Genomic DNA, 23,233 nt, shown 5'->3' with positions numbered 1-23,233 from the left:
TACTTTCTTCTCTTCTTTGGTGAATTCCTGCCAGCACCTAGAGAACAGTGCCTGGCACACATTAGGCGCTCTATAAATATTTGTTGAATCAATACATTTTACAAATCTAGATTTCGGGTCCTGTGTAGGAAGCACCTCGTTAATTAAAGAACATGAATCACCACCACTACAGCCTACTGTCTGTTTCTCAGTAGGTTAAGCTAAGGTTAATTAAGACCCAAGCAAACCCACACATAATGAAGGGAAATGCTGACACATGCCTGGTAACCCGTCGGGCTTGGAGACAGAGACCAACACTGTGGCAACGACCAGAGGAGCATAGCCTTTCCAGAAAAGTGCCTCATTTTGTTTTAATAAATTCCATGATTTTGAATGCATCTTTGGCCCCTCTTACAGAGGAGAGGTGAAGCTGTCCCAGTTATCAAAAAATTCTAATCTGCTCTTCTTCAGCGGACTGCCTGTCAATGTGCTCTCATCCAGTGTGTCTCCCGTGTCCTGGGAACCACTTCCTGGGTCAAATGACTCTGCTGCCTCCAGGAGCTCCATATCGCTTCCGTCTTCCTCAAAGGACTTCTGGAAAAAGTCATAGATCTTCTGCTGCTTTGGGTCCTTCACCAGAGGAAGACAAGACAAAGACATCAGCACCCAGGCACCAACACTGACCCTCCCCCCACCACTGTGGGACCAGCTCAGGAAACTGTTTATCACTCGATCAGCCTCACTGTCTTTCTGTCTGGCTTCTTAGCGTCTCCGCTGCTTGCTGGGTAAAGAAGGGAAAACGAACGGTTGTGAAAGCGACACAGGACCTGCTCTCACGCTAATTTATGTTGGGAATGTTTTCTCCCTTCTAACTTTACAAATCAGTATTTCAATATTGAAACAGCTCCCAAGCCTTTCTCCACTAAGAGGTTAGTTAGGCTGTAATTCAACTCCCGAATTGGTGTGTTCAGCCGTGGCTTATACCTAATTCTCTGAGTGGTTATAAAACACACACTTAACATATTGATAAGTAGATACGTGTCCCTGATTCTGACTACCCTAAAGTTACAAATGATCAAAATGCCCTCCAACTGCATCTATGCATTGACAACGATGGTGTGGTGCTAAAATCACACCCAGCTGTTATGAGCACAGCAGATGACGGGCTTGCTCTCACCCCTTTGCTGATCTATCCTCTGTCTAAATTCCTAACCCTGGCCATCATTCAACCCAGAGGCACATATTCAGTATCTCCACTGACCTCCCACAGGTCCATAAACTAAACCTGTCTAAAAACCACAACCATCTGTCATCTCACTCCTACATCCCCAAAGCAGGTCCTGTTCCCTAGTCTTGATGGTCTCGCACTATTCTCATAGTACCCCTAGCTTGCAATCACCAGGGCATCCTGACTCCGGATCTCACCCACCAAACTGCATCAGGTTGGTTTCTCCGTCTGTTCCCTCCCAGATACTTAGTAGGCAGGCTCTTTCCTTGGGCCACATTGCTTTGTACCTGCCTGAATCTGCAATGGCTTCACTGCACTTCCCACCTCAGGCCTCTTCCCATGTCAACTTCCCATGTCAAACCGGTCTTTTCCAGGCTAATTTCTCCCTACAGACTATCCTCTAACAAGATTTTCCTGTCACATCATTGGGCACCCCTGTGCCTACCTCATCAAGTCTAATGCTGCTTCCCTGGCTTTCCAGGCCCTTTGGAGTCAGGTCTCAGCCTAACTGGCCACTATTTCTTTGCTTTCACAGAAGCCCTCCACACTAGCGAAGTTCTTGAAAACTGATCCTGCAAGGACTCTAGATTATTCAATAATCTGTACCCTACATTCTCTCGCCTTTCAGGATCCTAGCCATTCAGATGGGAAGTGACATTAAGGGTCATTAAGGTCATCCCCACACCAGCCGCATGTCCTCCTCCGTGATATCAGCTTTTGTCTGAGCAACTGCAAGGTCGAGGAAATGCCGCCCACAAGGCAGCCTACTCCAGGTAGAAACAGCTGTCCATGTGCATGTGAGGACGTGATGGCAACGCTATGTGCTAACTTGGAGCACGCATAATTAAAGGGAAGCAAGTTCCAAGATCAGACAGTATTTCACTTCCCTTCCCAGCAGGCAGGCAGACATGACCTCTTCTGCTTTTGGCTCCTATACAGGAGGCAACACTTTCTTTTCCTAAGAGTTGATACAGTTTTCAGCCCTATTTTAATTTTTTTAAGTGATATAATTATTAATCAAAATAAATATTGATAAACTCCATTTGTACTTTAGGCAGAAATTCTTTTTTTTTTATTAATTTATTTTTGGCTGCATCGGGTCTTTGTTGCTGTGCATGGGCTTTCTCTAGTCGCGGAGAGCGGGGGCTACTCTTTGTTGTGGTGCGTGGGCTTCTCGTTGCGGTGGCTTCCCTTGTGGTGGAGCACGGGCTCTAGGCGCACAGGCTTCAGGAGTTGCGGCTCGCGGGCTCTAGAGCACAGGCTCAGTAGTTGGGGCTCGCGGGCTGTAGAGCACAAGCTCAGTAGTTGTGGCGCATGGGCTTAGCTGCTCTGCAGCATGTGGGATCCTCCCGGACCAGGGCTCGAACCCGTGTCCCCTGCACTGGCAGGCGGATTCTGCGCCACCAGTGAAGTCCCTAGGCAGAAATTCTTAACTAATTCAAAGCAACTGAGGGTCAGGCCAGTATAAATAAATGGGTTATAAATAAACCTATTCTCATTAGTTGAGAAGCCTTTAAAAATTAGGCTCTTTCTTTTCAAAGGGCACATAACAACCAAGGCTCTGTCAAAACAGTCACCATTCAACTGAATTAGACAGTTCTTCAAAAAGTTTAAAAGGAAGGTTGTCTTAAACTTGGCTTATTAATTATAAGGATAGTTTATACCCTGTGTTTAAAAATATGATCTCCCCTGAGTCTTATTTATCCCAATAATTACATTACGAAGAAAGAATTTAGTTGCAAGCAAATGTAAATGAAAGATTATCTCCTCAGACAAGTCTTAGCATCACCTACAAGATCGTGGCGACCTCACAGCTTCTGATGCTCGGCAATTCCACAGGAAGGAGGCGGCATGTCAGCTTCCTGAAGCGCAGGGCCGCCTTTCTACACGAGGCTCAGACCTCTGTCCATGCTCTCATTAGAAATAACCCCCCAGGGGTCGCCCTCCATCAGGCAGGACCTCTCGAGTTATCACCTTCCTTGTCAACCACCCGAGCAGGTGAAAGAAGACCAGCCTTTGGGAGTCTTTGCACCTCTGGCTCCTCTACCTTGTTTCACTGAAATGGAGGGGGAAGAGCTGTGGCAGCCATGGGGCTGGAGAGCTAGGCCAGGGCAGGCCTGCTGGGCCCTGGGCTGCCCTCTCCAGAGGCAAACAGGCCTCCTCTCAGCACCTCTGACAAGGCCCCACCTGGTCACGGAAGGATGTTCACCAGCCTCTTACTCTCCTTGACAGTAAGAGGGGCTGTCGCACAGGGAATGCTGGCTGAGTCTGGAAGCCTTCCGCCCGGGCTGGCTTCAAGTGACCCATGGCTGCAGGAGAGTCTTGCTGCTCCGCAAGTCTCTGCTCACCCCTTTATAAAATGGGGAGTCACTGAGAGTAAGGTGCAGCAACAGAGGGGCAAGTATGCTACACAGAAGCAACACCCCATGTGAAACACTCCCCATTCTCTGCTGGGGATGTGTTTGGGTGGCGTTGCTATGTACTTTTTGCAACAATTCAGCTGTTGCCATGGGGCGTTTTCTGTCAGTTTCTAATGGCCTGATGGAAGAGGCAGCATTTGGAGGCCCTGGTTTTTGAGGAGGGCATGTCAGAAGCAGCAGGAGTTAATGCCAGCACTTCTCCATAAACAGACGCACACACACAGATTGACCCGAGAACGAATGCAACCATCATTTTAGCTCCCCAGCTGGGGGAGGTCCCCAGGAGTGATTCACACCTTCCCGCTCAGGGCCTCTGGACACCCCAGTGGCAGAGGGCCACATGCTGGTGTTACCTTGTAGAAATAATCTGCGGCTTCTGTCATTTCTGAAAAATCGGTCTCAGAAAGCCCGGCTTCACCCAGAACTTTAATCTTCTCTTGAATCAGGGGCCTGTTGGGGAGAAATGAGCTGCAGTGGAAACAACCTGCACAGAACCAGCAGACTGATTATAGTGAGACCAGCCCCTGTTCTTGTGAGACACGCTCACTGTTTCACATCTCTCCATCTCTTCAGGCACAAACGCCCATCCTGAAATACTGACCTCCTCTCTATTGTAAACCGACCAAGTCAGGGCTCACATCGTCAGGCTCAAAATTCTTTCTACTGGAAGATGTGTAGGAAATAAATGCTACTGCAACAAAAATTTGAACCTGGCACTGTTATGAGCTGCTCAGTTAACAAATCCATGAACAGAAAGGGAAGTAGGGGCAACCCACACGCAAAATAAAGGTAAGATGCCTTAGTCATAATGCTGGAAACAGAGATAGGTAGTGGAAACTAATAAGATAATCAAGAAACAATATGAGGAAGGAGGAAATGGAACTGGGGAGGGAGCATGTGGGGAGTCTTTGCCTAAGTGATGGACATGAAACCCCAGAGTTAAAAATCTGACCCCATCTCTGCTAAGGAAGCACTACACGGCCCAGGGAGAGCCACCTTCCCCCGCTGGCCCAGCAGCAGCTCTGTGAGGCGTGGCCTTACGGAACCAGCGCACCTCCCAAGGGGCCAGGGGGGCAGTCTCCCAGACTCAGCAAACGCCTTCACTTCCGGGAACAGAGTGCTTTACAAACAAAATTCCACCTACATTGCATCCCAATACGTTCTCCTCCCTCGTCTCAGGTCAGTGGGAAGGAGCCACATCCCCTTATTCCTACAGGATTTCCTCATGCCTCCTGCAGCCACCAGTTAACACTATGCAGGAGGTCAAACAGGGTCATGAGGAAAGGGGGAGCGCACTACTAGCAGGTCTTCTGTGTGGATCCCTGGAGACCTGCCCCAAAGCAGAGGCTCTTAGGGAGCAAAGGAAATACGTCATCGGTGTCGACCCAACTGCCGGGCCAGCCAGGGGCCTCACCAAAGGTAGTCATCAGCCGTGCCTCTTGCCACCAGGTAGTGGATGCCCACAGAGCTCGACTGCCCGATGCGGTGCACCCGGTCCTCGGCCTGCATCAGCACCTGCGGGGCGGGGATCGGGACGCATGTCGGTTAAGGCTGGAAGCTGCTCAGCCCACCGCAGCAGGTGGCCTCTTGCCCCGGAGCCTCACCACAACCCTTCCTCCTCACTGCGTGTCACGTGGCAGGGGGCCTGCAAGCCTCTGTCCACAAACGGTCTGTCATCTGACAAAAGGGAGAAGCAAGCACAATCCTGGTCAGCAGGGGGGACCTCGATCTGCAGCTGGGAAGCTGTGGATGACCCTTCAGGGCCGGGCCAGCTGCTGGGCGCTGCAGAGGGAGAGCCAGCTTCAGCTCTGCCACCAGCTGTGACGAAGGAGACCCGGCACACTGCCACTCTTCCTCCATGGAATGAAAAGTTATCTTCTAAACAGACAGAGATACCGCGCCCAGGGAGAGGCCATATATGATCAGGGGGTAGGGTGGCTTTTTTATATGGTGGAAAAACCCTACAACGAATAATGAAAACCAAGAACATGGTTTCCATTATAAAATGCCTTCACGCTCTAAGCCCAGCCATCGTTACAGCCGTCGCTGACGTGTGGTCGATGAGAGCCACACTGGTCAGAACATCGGAAGGGAAAGAACTTTTTTCTGGAGTTGAGGAGAAAACTTTGAGTCCAAACAAATGTCTTCCATCTGCTGCCACAGCTGATCAGATAAGGCCAGTGGGCACCCTGCGCATGTTCCAAGGAATACCCACCGCAGTCGCCCTGTTGTGGCACCACTGGTAAAGTGGCTCCCAGGGGCGGCTGATAAAAAGGGGCTCAGGCTGGGAAGCCAGAGGCCTCAGGCCAGGGCTGCCATGTGCTCCCCTTAAGTGACAGCTATGCTCTTGAGCTCTCTGTGCTCCAATTTCTTCATGGAGACATGGATCATGAGACTCCTTCGAAAACTTCAATCTTCCCGTTGGTAATAAGATGGTCGATAAGCCTACTACTTAGCAGGTTGTTGTGAAGACCTAATACCTGGCCAATGGATGTGCAAAGTATGAGCGTGTTTACCAGGCCTAACAGAAACAGAGGGAAGATGACGCAGGCACCAGGGACAGCGCACAGAAGCCCCCCCCCACCCCCCCACCCCGCGCCACTGGCTCTCTCTGCCAGCAGCCAGGAGTACGCCCCTCACCCCTGGGTTCCAAAACAGCTCCGCGAACACCACCAGGTCAGCCGAGGAGAAGGTGAGGCCCATGTTGGCGGCGGTGATGGACAGCACGGCCACGGCGGGCCCCTCCGACAGCTGGAACTGCTGGCACAGGTCCTCACGGTCGGCCGAGGAGGTGGAGCCATCGATGCGGATGTGCTTCACACGCTGCGGGAACAGGAGAGGGAAGCAAGGTGGGCGCAGGTGCGGGGCCTCGGCGGCACGGCTCTAGGGACACAGCCCCGCGCTGCTCTGGCTCCAAGCTGGGTGGAGCATCAGGCTCGCCACTCTGTACTGCTTTCCGAGCTTCTTTCCTGGTCTTTCCTTTCCTTTCATAATTGGAACTTGTGTTGAGATAACTGTAGGCTCGCATGTCGTTTAAGCAGTAATACAGAGAAGGATTCCTCGTGTGATTTCCCTCCACTGGGAATACTGGTAAAACTATAGCATAATATCACACCCAGGATACTGACTTTGATACAATCCACTGACCTTATCCAGATTTCCCCAGTTTTACTTAAACTCCTGGGTGTGTGTGTTCTATACAACTTTATCTCGAACCTGGGTTTTCATGTATCTGCCTTCACAGTCGAGACAGTGAACAGTTCTAACCGCACAGGGATGCTCTGTAGCCCATTTAGAGCCCTGCCCGCCTCCCTCCTGCTTCCCCCTCACCCACCCAGTCCCTACTAATCTGTCTTATTATTTTTTTTTTTTTGCGGTACGCGGGCCTCTCACTGCTGCGGCCTCTCCTGTTGCGGAGCACAGGCTCCGGACGCACAGGCTCAGCGGCCATGGCTCACGGGCCCAGCCGCTCTGCGGCATGTGGGATCTTCCCGGACCGGGACACGAACCTGCGTCCCCTGCATCGGCAGGCGGACTCTCAACCACTGCGCCACCAGGGAAGCCCTGTCCTGCATTTCTAAAATGTTCCATTTCAGGAACATTTATAAATGGAGTCAAACACTGTGCAACCTTTGGGGCTGGGCTCTTTTCACTCAGCATCACTGCCCAGAGAGTCACCCCTGTCGTTGCACGTACAGTCGGTTCACACACACCCGTAGCTCATTCCTTCTCATTGCTGAGCAGTGTTCTGTGGCAGGGATGTACCATGGTTACCTATTCACCTTGGGCAGGACGTGTGGGTTGGTTCCAGCTTTGCACTACTACAAATAAAGCTGCCCTGAACATTGGTGTACAAGTGAATGTAACTTTTCACTCCTCTGGGACAACTGCCCTGAAATCAACTGCTGAGTTGTATCTGATAGTTGCATGCTTAGCTCAGCTTATTTTCTTTAAAAAAACAATTTTTTTATCTGCAATTAAAAATTTAATTTTAATATATATATATAAAATGCCTTATAACCTTATGTAGTTATGTCTTGTTATTCACAGTAGTTATGTTCTATATAGTCATTATTATAAAATCTGAATTAGCAAATCCTGGATAATTTCCCCTGGGGAAACACAGGATTAGGTTCCTGAGATCAGCTTATTTTAAGTGGCATTTATTGTTTCTCAATGATAAAGACAGACATTATGAGGAAAATAAATTACCGATCTATTTTCTCCCATCACTCTTTTCTCAATGTGTTTGCTACATCTTTTAAATAAAAAGTTCTATATCTTGCTTTTCTCTGATAAACATTATATTGTAAATAAACTAAATTATTAAAATGCTTTCTAAAACATGATTTTTAATGGCTGTGTCACAGTTCATTATGCAACAATAGTATACTTTAACCAGTTATCTATTTCCTCACATTTGGGTGGGTTTCTACTTGTCACTGAAAAAGGATGGGCTGTCTGCATGTCTCAACTAAGAAGTCCGCATGCTGCAACTAAAAGATCCCACATGCTGCAACAAAGATCTCGCATGCTGCAACTAAGACCTAACGCAGCCAAAATAAATAAATTAAAAAAAAAAAAAAAAAAAGGATGGGCTGGCAAATGTCCACCAACAGATGAGTGGATAAAGTGTGGTACATGCATACAATGGAATATTACTCAGCAATAGAAAGGAATGAACTGTTGATACATGCATTAACATGTATGAATCTCAAAATATGTTGAGTGAGAGAAATCAGATTAAAAAAAAAAGGAGTACACACTGTATGATCCTGTATGATTCCACATTTACATAAGGCTCCAAAAATGTGAACTAATCTACAGTGACAGAGAGCAGATCAGTGGTGGCCTGGAGATGCGAGGATGGGGAGAAACGGGGATTACAAAGGACAGGAGGAAACTTCTGGGGCTGACGGATATATTCACTACTGTATGGCTGTTAGCAAAACTGGCGCCATCTTGGGCCCGTGCGGTTCCTCCTGTCCTTCCAGCGACCTTACCTAGGGCTGTACTGTAGTACACTGTACTGTCCTGTAGTAAATCTCTTCTTTGTCATCTAGGGCTTCGTAGTTAATAGATACTGTTTAATGATCATTAGGTCCAGGTGGCCTGTACGCTCGGTTAGTCTCCAATGATGACAACCTTCACTGACGCGTTCCTGATGCTCAGGAGACGAGTAACCCATCACAAATCTGGACTTAGGAATGTACTTCCTGTCTCCAGGCACATACCCCTGTACTCTAGGTTAACTGCAAGATTGTTCCAGTGGCTCCTCAGCATTGCAGAGTGCGGCTGCAAATGCTCTGGATCACCATCTACCCAGGCCTACCCTCCATGTAAGGTACCCTTTAATAAATGGATCCACTGATGGTATGGAGCTGCCTGCCTTGTTTTTAGGTCTCAAGATACCTTCTCAGTTCAGTGGGCACTTTTTGTTCCTCTGTGCAACAACTACCTCCAGTCTTGCTCAACTGCATACTTCAAATACGTGCAGTTATTATCTCAATAAAGCTATTGCATGGTAATTATCTCAATAAAGCTATTAAGATAAAACACTTTAAAAGAGGGGTTGGGGGGCTTCCCTGGTGGCGCAGGGGTTGAGAGTCCGCCTGCCGATGCAGGGGACACGGGTTCGTGCCCCGGTCCGGGAAGATCCCACATGCCGCGGAGCGGCTGGGCCCGTGAGCCGTGGCCGCTGAGCCTGCACGTCCGGGGCCTGTGCTCCGCAACGGGAGAGGCCACAACAGTGAGAGGCCCGCGTATCGCAAAATAAATAAAAAATAAAAAAATAAAAAAAATAAAAGATGGGTTAAAACAAACCTGTTCATGGTTCTACAAGGAAGAAAAATTATTCGGAAAGTCGACAGAAATGTTTCCGGAAAGCTTCACCTCATTTCTTTGCTCAGATCTGACCTTGGCCTGCTTAGCAGTCGACACACAAACAAGAAAAGCACCCTGTGCTGAATTTCAAGGGCAGCTTACCTTCCTCTCAAGCGCATTAGTGACTGCATCCAAAACCACCTTATGGTGTGCAAACACTAGAAACTTCTCTCTTCCACTTTCCAGCAGGTCCAGGATATATTCACTGCATTTGACAATGACAACTCAATAAATTAAACACATACGCAATCCAGCTGAGATTAATTACCGAAAAGTGACTGCTTCTGTAGCAGATACCTTCTGGGTACCTGCCTCCCCAGCTCATTCCCTCCCTCCTCTGAGAGCTGACCTCTCCCCCTTGCCCTCAGGAACTGTGGGGAAGTCATCTTCCGCCATATGCAGAAAGAGTTCTTCCATACTTTTTAGTCATCTCCCAAACACAAATAAATCATAGTATCCTTATGTTTTACGTGTCTCTGATAGGTTACTGAAACATTCTTATTATTACCTGGGATCATACAAGATAATTAACAGTTTGCACTTTGGCTGCTACTATCATTATAATGTGTTTTCAATAAAAATTAAAATGTTGTTTACAGATCTGAAAATGCCTGGGCAGGGACTGAGGGATTCTTGACAGTAATAAATTTCTGGCAATGTAGTATTGAGATGTAAGTAATAATACTGAAGAGACGTCAGGGATCGCCCTCCAGCTCCCTCCCACATCAGACTGCAAACCACAGGGCCAGCAGTTAAGGCAGTGGTATAAGTGAATTCTTTTTTCCAAGGCCAAGGAATATGGGTGAAAAGGCCTTGTTTACACGGTCTTCATTCTGCTTTTAATTTACTTCTCTCCTCCATCCACTGTGTTTTTTCTTGACTTTCTGCTCCTTATCTTTAGCTGTGGCCTTAAAGGAAGGCAGCGACCCCCAGGAGCTGTAGAGAGGAGAGTCAGCCAGTTGGCAGATCCCAAGCTTGCCCTGGCACTCGCGCCCTGCAGAGGGTTCCCAGTCCCAGTACAGGTCACCGGTGGCTTCTGCACGGGTGGCGGGAAGGTCAGATTCCTCGGACAGGACACAAGGAGCCCTCGCTCTGCCTGAGGGCATCCCCACACATGGGTGTGTGTCTGGGCAAAGAACAGACATTGCTCTCCTTGGAGAAGGACAAATCTCCAAGGTTTCCTATTACAGTACAGGCAGGTGGGAAAAAGGGAAGTGGACTCTCTTCTAAACGTCTAAGAATTTTTTCAAACAATACCATGACCAACTACGGTATGGATTTGAGTTCAATTTGTGAATTGTTGGTACTAATAGAATCTACTTTAATTAGTTTGAGAGACATAAAATTTGCCATGATATAAGCAAAAAAGTTAACTGCTACAGCATCAGAAAGTCACAAGGCCATAAAATCAACTTGGCCAGCCCATAAACACCACGGCCCCCAGTTTTCCTAATGCCTCTCATCCCTCTACATCTCAGACGTGGCATTGCTGCTCTGCCCTTCCTCACGTCCCTGAGCTACCGAGCTGGAAATATCTGCCGACCACAATAACCTTGGCTTTATATTGAAAAATGTCCATTAAAATGAAAACGAACAACAGCAAAAATGGGAAGAAAAGCAACTATCAGAGGAAACTGGGGTTTTTAAGATTTATAATCTAATTTCCACTTACTAGCTGTATGATTCTTAAGTTTAGAGATTTACGTTAGATTTACTCAGTTTCTGCATTTTAACTTTATTCTACTGATCTCACGAGGAGTCTATAAATGTGACATGAGTTAACAGATGTCAAAACTGTTGCAAACTATAAATCACTATATAATTTATCATGGAATTTTGAAAAAGTATGTATAAGGTATGTTATGATTTGAATGTTTGTGTCCCTGCCCCCCAGTTCATATGCTGAAATCCGAACCCCCAATGTGGGGCCTATGGGAGGAGATGGAGTTAATGTTCTTATAAAAGAGACCCCAGAAAGCACCCTTCCCCTTCCACCATGCAAGGACACAGCGAGAAGATGGCTGTCTACGAGCCAGGAAGAGAACTGTCACCAGACTCTGAATCTGCCAGTGCCTTGAACTTGGAATTCCCAGCCTCTAGGACTGTGAGAAATATATGTTTGTTGTTTAAGGTGCACAGCCTACGATATTTTTGTCATAGCAGCACGAATGGACTAAGACAAGGTATTACCGAAGTTTATTTATAAGGTGGAAAATGGTTAGATTTAAAATTCCTTAGGGAAATGGATGGCTCTGGGCCCAGCACTCAATGGACCCTGGATTTTGTAGGTCACAAGCTGAGAGAGCGAGGGAAGGGGCTCACACCCATGCCATGTGTTATTCAGCAGCACATGAGAAATGTCGGTGGAGGCAATTCAGATTAGTGTCTGAGAGAGGTTTCCAGGCCATAAAAACCACATCTGGAGTTCACTGGTCTCTTAAACAGTATCATAAATGAAAAGGGCAGTGCCCAGAGGGTGAAGGAGAGCTGCCCGACATTCAGGCGTCTTTGTGGAGAGTCTGTGATTTGAACAATGCAGCGAACTCACTCTCCAACCACATTTAAGGGTGCAGAGGGAGAGGCCGGTGAGGCTGGGAGATGCAGAGGCTGAGTGAGAGGGCAGGGCAGGCTGTGGGTCTCCATTTATCCATGGATCTCGGTCCCCAAAGCCAATCTGGGACCGCTCAACCCCACGCTAAATTCATTTCATTGTAATTGAATCACTTGGACCATTATCCTGCCCGAGTCTCACACGAACGTTAAACAGTAAAAAAATTAGGCAAGCCGCATGCCGTTAGACTTGCTTCAAGTTTCTATCTCAGTGATATGTGAAGAGCAGTGGGTTTTTCTTTCTTTAGCCAAGGCAGACAATTGAGATTTTTTTCTTTCAAGTCAGTGAATAACTTTAAGAACAGAAATTATTACACCAGCTTTAGCTGAGAAGACAGAAGGAGACCAAGTGTGACAACAGCCACTTGCCCGTATCTTTCGAACAAACGATGGTATTCACCTTCTTTCTTATTTAGGTAAATGACAGCTGAAACATGATGTCTTTGGAGATGACCAGAGAGTCTCCGTAAGGCAGCTTCCTGGTCTTCTGTGAAACCCCTAATTTTTTTCCTACAGGCAAGTGACCACAGTTCTCTTAGCAAGAGGAAAACTTCCCTTCAGTGTTTGGGTCACCCAACCCTGCTCGTAAGTGGCTACAGCTCCAGCTCACTCGGGTTAAGACGGGATCTGGCAGGGACCCCAAGCACATCCAGGCAGGGCTCCAGCGACAAGCCTACTTATGCCTCCTGGGTGATGGTGCCCTAAACTTTATATTCAAAGCAACTACCATTCAAATCTCTAATCATTTCTTACGGAGCAATAAAACCATCCTGACGGACTAAGATAACAGGTATTTCTTTTTAAAAAAGAGAGAGAGAGAAGTCGACACTTGGTGTCCACTTACATGACAGATGGGATTTTAGCTTCAGCTGTTCTGTTGAAGAAGAGAATAAGGGCTTCTTTCTGCTGCTGTTTCTGTGGAAGGAGAAATCGAGGGTTTGAAGTCTCCCACTCTGAGAACTCCGTGACACGCTGACATAATCATCACCACCAAGAGCTTCACAAATCCCAACATCCATCGCCAGAGCCGAGAGGCCCTGACTTATCCACTCGCTTTAGCCACGCCACAGGAACCATCTACACTCTGGTTTTGTACCAAGAGGCCCCGACTTACCCACTCGCTTTAGCCACGCCACAGGAACTGTCTGCACTCTGGTTTTGTACTGGGAGACAAAGTAGCATTACAGATGTTCTGTCACCCTTCAAGAACTGTTGTGAGAATCCAATGAGGCAAGGAACATGCAAGCTCTTTGGAAGGGCACTGCAGGTAGCGCTTCACCACCCATGCCAAGCTCATGTGCTCAGCGGGAAGGCAGCCCTGCTAAGCACACCTATTTACTATAGGTATTACAGCCTGGTGACAACTTACACATGACAATGGCCCACGATGTTCCCCCACCCCTTTCCTTCTGCTAACTTGTGTCCATACCCAACTGACTAAGCTCACCTCTAAGACTTACTGAATCATTTCCAACTGACCTCAACTAGTCTATTCTAGTATCATCTCAAAATGTTACTCACATGTTTCTGGCCTGTGTGCACAGAAGGTAATTGACTTCCCTCAAGAGGAAACGGTATTTTCTTTATAGTTTGCATCTAAATAAATCCCAGTAAAGAATGCTAACCCAGGAGGCACTTAACCAGTTTCACAACAATATGAGATAACATTTACCATTACTCTTGGGTTCCCAGAGAGGACAGATACTCTTACCATCCTTGGTAGGGCAGCCATCCCCTTCCACTAGCCAGCATGGGTTTATAGATGCTCCTACATTTTGGGCCTGGGCCCTGTGAGGCCAGTGATTGACATGGCAGCTTCCTCATGGAACAAAGAGGTGACCCAACAGTAAAAACACCTATGGCCCTGAACTCATTAATAACTCAGGAAAGCAGCCACAGCTGGACTGTAACTTAAATTACAGACACCACAGATGGTGAGAAAAGCTACCTGGTCAAAATCGTTTTTTGGCTTTAAACAGCATCTCTCCTCTAGGCCTTGACAAGAAAGAAGAAAGAGACCCAGGAACCACAGGAATCCGTAGGGGCACTGATAGGGTAGTGGATCCGCTTCCTTTTCTACATGAGTCGTGGCAGTGGTGGGCACCGTCCCTCCTATTTTGTGGCAGCAGTTCAATTAAACAACTCTAACCTCCTGGGAACTCACATTGAAGATGTGATTCTGTGTGTGTGTCTTAATTTGTTTCTCGGCCCCAGGCCCAGTCAGGATTCTGACGAGGCTCTGGACACACACACTTTTCGCGTGTGGCCCATGAACTCACATGGAGTCCATTTGTGTCTCTCAAAGGGTCCCCTGCAGTAGGTTAGGCCCTCCAACCACCGAACGCATCCCTAGTAGGATATGCTGAAGGGACAGTGTCAGGCTCCCATCTGACGACCTCACCCGCAGCGTGTACACCTCAAGGAGACTGCACCCCACCCGTTCTCAGTCCACAGGTAAACTCCTGTTCCTTCAGGGACTCTTGTCAGGTCCTTCCCTCCCACCCATACTCAGGCCACACTTGCTCTTAGAAAGGGAGAGGGCAAAACAGATGGAGAGATGGTAAAAAGCACTTTCAGGAACCCTGCCCCAAGATTTAACACGCAGAGCCAATGTGGGTGTGAGAAAACAAACATCATTATTACACACAGCTTGGGAGGTGGTACCCTGGGCTAATAACCCTTTTGGGGCTGTTATCAATAGGTACCAAAAGTCTTCAAAATATGCCCATGCCCTGTGATGCAGCAACGCACTCCTAAAATTTACCCTCAGGATAGAATTGGAGGTACACAAATTCAGATGTAAACTACTTTTGCAGTGTAGTGTTACTTAGCATAGTGAACAATTGAAATAACTTAAGTGTCCAACTACAAATGACTGGCAAAATTACAATATAGCCAGGTGAGAAAACATCATGCAGTCTTCAAATACTATGTTTTAGAAGAACATACAACAACATGGAAAAGGGTACAGATAGAGTTTTGTAACTTGCTTTCTTCCCCACTTGATGGATCTTTATAAGATCCCAATTTCTGCTTTTAAAATACATATGTTGCTTATTATGTACATAGTTATAATATATATAGAGATAAATAATATATATTTTAAAGCAAAAAACACATAAATTTTAAAGAAAAAATACCAAAATGATATATGCCAAAATTATGTAATATAAATAGATGGGTTAATCTTTTTTTTTTTTTTTTTTTGCGGTACGTGGGCCTCTCACTGCTGTGGCCTCTCCCGCTGCGGAGCACAGGCTCCGGATGCGCAGGCCCAGCGGCACGTGGGATCTTCCCGGACCGGGGCACGAACCCGTGTCCCCTGCATCGGCAGATGGACTCTCAACCACTGCGCCACCAGGGAAGCCCTCTATTGTATTTTTAATGTGGGAGAAATCAATAGTTTTATCTTAAAAAAAAAAGCTCCCCGAACTGATAGACATAATACTAGCCCATTAACTATCTTATTACTTCTTTTGTCAGCCATGGACTGGGAAATTTTAAATAACCTGCATCCTTTGTTCCTGCCTCTTAGATTTTTATTAAATTAGATCCACTGGGTTCTGAATTTATTTTTCTACGTTGGAATCTAAGTGGATTGTCAAACGGCAGAAAGGTGAGCTGATACTGTCACCAGGAAGTCTGCATGGACCAGTTCCATTTTCCTGTTCCTGGTCTTGCTGATCAAAAAAACGGCTTTAGACAAAAGATGATTAGAGTCAGCTTTTCTTAGCCTGTGAACAGCTATCTATTATTTTGGCTGAAAATGAGAAAAAGATTTCACTGTATATTATGTTTTATAAATTGGCTGCTTCACCTTGGCTTCTGTGATTTAAAGCTTTTTAAAAACTGTCTTGGGCTTCCCTGGTGGCGCAGTGGTTGAGGGTCCGCCTGCCGATGCAGGGGACGCGGGTTCGTGCCCCGGTCTGGGAAGATCCCACATGCCGCGGAGCGGCTGGGCCCGTGAGCCATGGCCGCTGAGCCTGCGCGTCCGGAGCCTGTCCTCCGCAACGGGAGAGGCCACAACAGTGAGAGGCCCGCGTAACGCATAAAAAAAAAAAAAAAAAAAAAAAAAAAAAAACTGTCTTCCTCCAGATGGGAAGGTGTGAGGGAACAAAGAAAGAAATCACTTTTTGACAGGCTAGCAGTGCTTTGCTGGAACCACCATAATGTGTAAAATTGCAGGGAAACTTGGGGCTACAGAGTCACTATAAAAATGGTGGTGGTGGGGTCCTTTCTGTAGATTCACAGACTAAAACCACAAAACCATGATTCTCCATTTTAACACTTTCAATTCAGGATTTCACAGCCAGTCAGGGCTTGGAAGGCATGTTGATGGCCATCTGGCCCAAGCCCCGGCTGACACTGGCTCCCCTTCCTGGGTTAAGTTGGCAGGAGGGTGCTCCCAGTCAGATCCACGGTTTGTAGATGCATCAAATCTGGGGCTTTACAGTAAGAAAGGTTCTGATGTTCTAAAGGGTCATGCTCATAAATTCATTTGCTACTTGGATTTTCCATTATAAAAATTAATTTACATTAAAGAATACAAAAGAAAACCAAATTTTCAAGAATTTGTCTTATTATTTAAAAGAATTAAGCATATGGCTTGAGCATCGTGCTGAAGGCAACCTGTATCTCTTCAATTTCTCTCTCTTAGGGACAAACCTAAATTTCCCAAGACACCAAGGAAGCAACATAGCAATTCTCAAGCACTGGACTGGGAAGAACTCAAGGCCCCTTCTCCACTGGATTCTTGAAGAATTACACTGCATTTTAGGGTTTGTTTTCACAATCTGCAAAATAGTGTTAAGACTCTGGGCTGAAGACGCAGAGACAACAATCACACACAACAGGTAGGACTCAGAGCAACTGTCCCAAGTCCTTCATACTCTTCCAGCACCAAGCCTATGAGGTAGGTCGTGGCTCCCCTTTTTAGGGAAGAAACTATCTACAAATCCCAAAGAATTTAAGGGACTTACATAGCTACGGGGAGTTATAAACACCCAATATTCCTGATTTCCATGGCTCAGCCTAGTCAATTTCACATCACTGTCGATAAACTCAGAAATCAAACTTGCAGGTTACATATGAAATCATCTTTGGAAAGAGCCACTTACCTAACTGTGTACATTGGCGGAAAGTTTAAAAAATGCTTTCAAACCTTGCTGCACTAAGTTCAAAATTCCCATACGTCTTTTTGGCCATACTGCCTCTTGACCACTTAACGTGACTTTCCTCTTCAATTCTAATGCCCACAGACCGTTTTGTCAGTTGTCTACACTGGCCGCTCTCCACCACCTGGTTCAGGAGATGGACTGGGTACAGGTGAGGGTGTCCTCCGGGGACTCCCACGAAATACTAATAGACCTTCTTCCATCACACACACAAGGAACTAAAGCATAGCATTTTATAAACATTCAGACCTCTGCATCTAAAAAGATCATACATCTGAATTTTTCCCACTAATATTACATATGCTATACATGTTCCTTGGTTTTCTTGTCTGGTGGAGTTCACTGGCGGGCAAAAGTTAGTAGACATTAAAGGTTTAAGACAGTTCTAAGAAAAAACTAAAATTGAGAAAATATTTTAATTCACTGCCTTTTTTTCTCTAGAAATCAGAAAAAGACACCAATGCTGATTTTATCAACAGAACACCCCGGTTCTGCTCGTGGTTCCACTGAAATATAATTTGAGAACCACTGGTCTGTATGTCCACGTCAACGTTAAGGAACTTCACTTGAAAGCTCCACGGCAAAGAGATTACGCCTGCTCACTTCCTCCAGGCCATCCCGATTATTATGTATAATACAGCATAAATTAAATACTGCTAGACAAGTTACCAGTGCATCCTCTACCCTACACTGTTTCTTAAAAATTACTAGCCAGTCTTGTTCATCACATGGTAAAATAACATTAAAAAAAAAAATCACACATTCTGTCTCCTGTCATCTTATTTATTTTGTACTCTCCCAGAAGGCTAGTATCTCATGTAGATCTAAGTTTCCATATACAGGGTAATATCAAGCCCAGATAATGCTTTATGATAATGTCAGAAAATGTCAATGACTGTCATTTTCTTGGGAATGAAAATTGCAAGGTTTTTATCCCAAGAGGACAGAAACGGGTCTGGTATAGATTACTGTATAGCACTTAGCACAGTATGACACTAAAGACAGACATGAAACGAAAGTGTTTTGAAAAGACAGTCACCATAGTGGAAAGAACCCTAATATATAGGGCTATCAGGCTTGGTTATAGCCTCAGCTCTGCCATGGAGTAGCCATAAGACCTTGGGCAAATCCCACTCTCTGTGAGCTTCAGTTTCCCCCTCTATAAAATGGGGGTGCCAACTTGTTGCCAACCATAAATGACCGTAATAAGGATTAAAAGTTAAAAGAGTTTGAAAACTCTTTGCTATATAAATGTCAATTTGTTTTTTTGACTAAAGCAAAAGACATGAGATGATTAGAGCGTTAACATATATAACAAATACACTTAGGACTAATTTCTAATGACCGTTACTAAAGGAAGTATTCTCAAAATACACTAAACATAAACTCCAACTTTCTTTGAGGGATTCAGAATACATATCACCATCCTGTGGTTGCCCTGGGGTTTATCTCTATGACTGTCCATCAACAGTGATCTACACAAGTAGAAAACTGCAAATTAATACGAGATTTTGGAAGTAGACTAGGTAGGCTGAGAAATGAAGCGGGCTCACCATCCTGCCCGGGGCGAGGGAGAGAGGTTACGGGAAGACAAGGTCGGGGGACTCTGGGTCAGCTCTGCAGTGCCCCTCCAGGGAGGAACAGCTGTGCACAAGGGGACCTTCCCAATCCCCATCTCCAGCCCCGGACTCACAGTGCTCTCCTTGGTGGTCATCTCCTTGGCCGCGGCATCCAGGGCAGCTCTGGTCCTGGCGCTGACCCGGCCTGGGGCGACCACCACCATCTTGCGCTGTTTGGCTGGGAGCTGGCAGAGGACGTCGCCCTTGAGGCGCCGCAGCATGACCGTCTCCTCCAGCAGGAGCTTCAGCTCCCCCAGGTTGGAGGAGCCTGAATAATCCCATCCCCAGGGCAGCTGTGGAGGCAGAACCGAGACACGGCTCGTGAGAGTCCCCAGGGCCCAGGACTGGAGCTGTCACCTCCGGGAATGGCCTTCTCGCAACCCTCTCTTCCCTTGGCTTTGTTCAGAGAACTTCAAGTGGCTTTAAGGGATGAATAAAATCTCACAGAATACAAATGAGAAACAGGAAGGAAAAGGAAGAAAGAAAGTCAGGAATGAGAGAACCAAAAACGTGTATCATGGCGTCCCACAGTTTGGCGCTAACCTTTCCAGCAGCAAAGGCAAGCTGTCAAGTGGTTTGGTGCCTGTTACATTCAAGAACAAACGAGACACGCAGCTTGTCAGACTCTTCCCATACACTAAATGCAGAAAGTTTCCCTAGGGCTTACCCAACTGAGCCTGTTGCACAAGGTGACAGATGATGCTGTAATATCTTTATTTGATGAGGGTTACAGGGATTACGAAGCTGCTCTTCCCCAGCGTGGGCCTCACCATGCGGGACCTGGTGAATGCCATCGCGGTGGCCATGGTGGAGGCGGCTGAAGGGAAGAACCCAGAACACAGGTGCTGCAGTCTTGCCGAAACCAGAGGTGGGTTTTAGAGCGCCCAGGCAGTCCTTCATAAAAATGGTTCCTTCATTTAGCAGCTCAAGGAGGCAATGAGCAAGAATGTCTACTTCCTACCACACAGGTAGACAAGATGCTACCGATTAAAATAAAAACCCTGCCCTTCACTAACAATCTTACTGGAAACAGGACTGACTTTTACGGTCCTGTAGAAAATCAGGGAGCCAGGGTATCTGCTGCCTTAGGGTTTCAGCTGCTCATTTTCCCTCATGCCTCACCCCACCCTGGACTGTGAACCACCGAGGGCAGGGGCTAGGCTTGATCATTTTCGAGGGCCAGCGGACCTAGTATAATGCTGGAGATGTGACAGGTGTCCTATAAACCTCTGCTAGATTGAGAGCAGGAAGAGACAGCCAAAGGTGGAGCAATAAAATGATCAAAAACTGCTTCTTCTTTTAAAAAAATACACTCTGAAATCAACTGGATGTTCTCAGCAAATGCCTTCACGGTATAGGGTCGAAAATGAGCTCAGCATGGGGCATTCTTTTCAGTGGCTTCTCTTAATGCAAGAATCTGGCCACAGTTAAAAGAAAAAAAAAAAGTAGGGACTTTCCCTGGTGGCGCAGTGGTTGAGAATCCGCCTGCCAATGCAGGGGACACAGGTTCGATCCCTGGTCTGGGAAGATCCCACATGCCACGAAGCAGCTAAGCCCATGCACCACAACTACTGAGCCTGCACTCTAGAGCCCACGAGCCACAACTACTGAGCCCTTGTGCCACAACTACTGAAGCCCATGCGCCTAGAGACTGCTCCGCAACAAGAGAAGGCACCGCAATAAGAAGCCTGCGCATCATGATGAAGAGTAGCCTCCACTCGCCACAACTAGAGGAAGCCTGTGCGCAGCAACGAAGACCCAATGCAGCCAAAAATAATAAATTAATTAATTAAAAAAAAAGTAGCCCTGGCCTACTGGCTGCATTATATAAAAATCATGCTAGGAACAAATGGATATCGTAATTAATTTAGGTATAATGTTCCTACCTTCTAATATTATCAACTCTTAACCTTGCAGGTTAAAACCCAATAATACCAAAGGTTTTAAATGCGTAATACCGTAATTACAATCCAACAAGCTTTTATTGAAAACTTATCATGGAGCAGGCATTGGGCTAGGTGAAAGGAAGGATACAAAGATGGGGAAGGCAGCGTCTGACTATGTTTTCTTGGATGCTGGGGCAGTGGCAGCAGGAGGAGGACAAGGGCGAATCTGAGGATGGCTTGAATGACTGCGGAGACGGTGGCCGGAGACTGGGAACCCAGGGAGGGACAGTGCAGCAGTAAAGGCAGGGAATGGCTCTGCCCTCAGCCCTCCACCCCCCCGACCCCTGGCTAAACACGACACCATGCGCCTAGACAGTCAAGGAAGATAATAAGATCCTTTTCAGAAATCAAGCTGTCTTGAGGGATCAACACAACTACACACAACCTAACCTGGACTGATCCATGGGGAAACTTTGTCAAAGGCATGTATGGCTTTAAATACATTTAATAACAGAAATCTCCTGCCTCAATAACCAGCTAAAAACGGTTTGCCATTAACTTTGCCAAGCACCACAAGTTACATTATAAGTACTCTGAATGTAAGTGGATATTTTTAAAGTACTTGAAAAGCTGTCTTTTCTTTTTCAAAAGTATTTTAAAATAAGGCAGATGATCTTATTAACATCACTAACTTGCATGGCAAGGCTTTTCTCTCCCAGGTGGCATGGGTGATGAGTGAGGGGCAGCCGTTTCTCCAAGCGTCAGTGTCTTCGATGCAGACAGCAGCTCGGCATATTTGTGACTTGATCACAAGACAGGAATCCTTAAGGTCTGAAGTAATGAGGCTTTAGAGTCCAGTTAGAGCCTCTGCACAGGGACGCTGCCCGCAGGAAAGAAGCCAGGGTGAGCTGGAGTTGTGGCTTCAAGGTTACAGTAGAACAAGTGGGGAAAATGAGAAGTGATTTGCCTTTGAGAGAGGGGCCACACCTGCCATTCTAATTCAGTGCTACTGGAACCTCACGGGAACAGGGTTTAGGCATCTGAGAAGTCTACCTTGCCGGACAAAGGACGACTGTTGAAGGATAAATCCATCACCCTGGCCACAGTTTTGAAAGTAGAGATTAGAAAGAGAAGTGAGTGACTCTCCCTTTCTGGTTTTCAGATCGTGGATGTTCTGGAGCCTGGATCAGAAAGAACTACTCGGGGCTCAGGAAGAAGGTTCGAACCAGCCCCATCACCTCCCACCTGTCAGCAATGACACCAACTGGGACTTCTGCTCCACCCATCACAGCACACCAAGGCCCCAGCACACCAGCGAACAGATGAGACTGTATCCCACTGGTGGGTCTGGAGAGAGTGAAGAGGGCACAGAGGCCAAGAAGGAGAAGGCCACAGACTGTGTCTCTTCCTGAAAAGAGAACAGCCCAGTGCCTGAAGAAAACAGCTCAACTGATTAAGGAAAAAACAACAAACTCCTAAGCAAACAAGGAGCTAATTCTGTGTGCCATCCTGTCTCGGGTTATTCTGGGGAAGAACACTGGAAATGGGCACAGGCTTTGGCCAACCTGGCTATGGCTACCTGACACTGAGAGACCCCCCAGCTCAGGCCAGGAAACATGCTGTGTCCACCAAGAACGCGCTGCTGAGCTACAAGGGAGACACGGCCGCAGACAAGGAGAGCGAGGAAATCCTGGAAGCTCTGGTCGTGCTCCGCCACACTCTGGGGGTGGCCTGGCTCCTGCCGAACCAAGACACAGAGGCCTGCTTCAACCTGAAGAGGCAGAGGGAACACGAAGGAGTGAAAGAACTACATAAGGAAGGCGTCTGGGGATTACCAGTCTCAGAGAAGGACCACGTGTTGCCTGGGGCAGGGCCTCCTTGGCCATCCGCAGGTTGAACACAGCTCGGGCATACTTTGAAAAGGCACTTGGCAACATTATTACTGCTGAGGGTGACAGGATGTCAGAAGTGATCAGTCTACAGAAGAACCACGCCCAGGCCCGCCGGCACCGGCAGCAGGCTCATTCGACCCGTGTTGCTTTGTTCACTGACTCAGCCCCCAAACCGCACAGGTGAGCATGTTACCAGTTGAGGCCTATGCCATGTCTGGAGGGACCCAGCACAGGGAATCTCAGCCAAGTTCAGCTGCCAAGTGTGGAGATCACACACGCTACACATGTGCCCTGTAATACATCAGCTGACAAGGAGATTGGTGAGAAAAGACAAAAACGTTGCCCTCTACCCCCTCCTCTGCTCTCCACCTCCTGACTCTTTTCCTCTGGTTTGCAAGAGAGATGGTGGTGGCAGCTAGAATTTTCTTGATGTGTATTCGAAAGTGAGGTACTGGGGCATCCAGAGGAAAGCCCAGTGATGAATTCATCCTTCAGCAGTGGCCCTTTGTCTGGCAAGGTCATCCTTCTGAAAGTGGGGCTTT

The 23,233-nt window shown here is 47.0% G+C and overlaps 1 protein-coding gene and 1 pseudogene across 1 annotated transcript in view; one reads left to right on the top strand and one right to left on the bottom strand.

Annotated features, from left to right (window-relative positions):
* Nucleotides 1–390: 390 nt before the first annotated feature.
* Nucleotides 391–23,233, bottom strand: part of SMARCAL1 (SWI/SNF related, matrix associated, actin dependent regulator of chromatin, subfamily a like 1) — a 50,198-nt gene continuing 27,355 nt past the window's right edge. The window contains exons 10-16 of the mRNA XM_065880729.1: nt 18,988–19,206; nt 12,965–13,035; nt 9,613–9,715; nt 6,268–6,450; nt 5,042–5,142; nt 3,981–4,077; nt 391–609 (exon numbers count right to left, since the gene is read on the bottom strand). Coding sequence (XP_065736801.1) covers nt 391–609; nt 3,981–4,077; nt 5,042–5,142; nt 6,268–6,450; nt 9,613–9,715; nt 12,965–13,035; nt 18,988–19,206 — 993 coding nt within the window. The remainder of the gene's footprint in view (nt 610–3,980; nt 4,078–5,041; nt 5,143–6,267; nt 6,451–9,612; nt 9,716–12,964; nt 13,036–18,987; nt 19,207–23,233) is intronic.
* LOC136125889 (tetratricopeptide repeat protein 23-like) lies at nt 19,685–22,988 on the top strand (annotated as a pseudogene).

The sequence above is a fragment of the Phocoena phocoena genome, chromosome 7 (assembly GCF_963924675.1).
Source record: "Phocoena phocoena chromosome 7, mPhoPho1.1, whole genome shotgun sequence".
Lineage (NCBI taxonomy): Eukaryota > Metazoa > Chordata > Mammalia > Artiodactyla > Phocoenidae > Phocoena > Phocoena phocoena.
The sequence above is the reverse complement of the archived record's forward strand: the minus strand, read 5'-3'. Positions and strand labels throughout refer to the sequence as shown.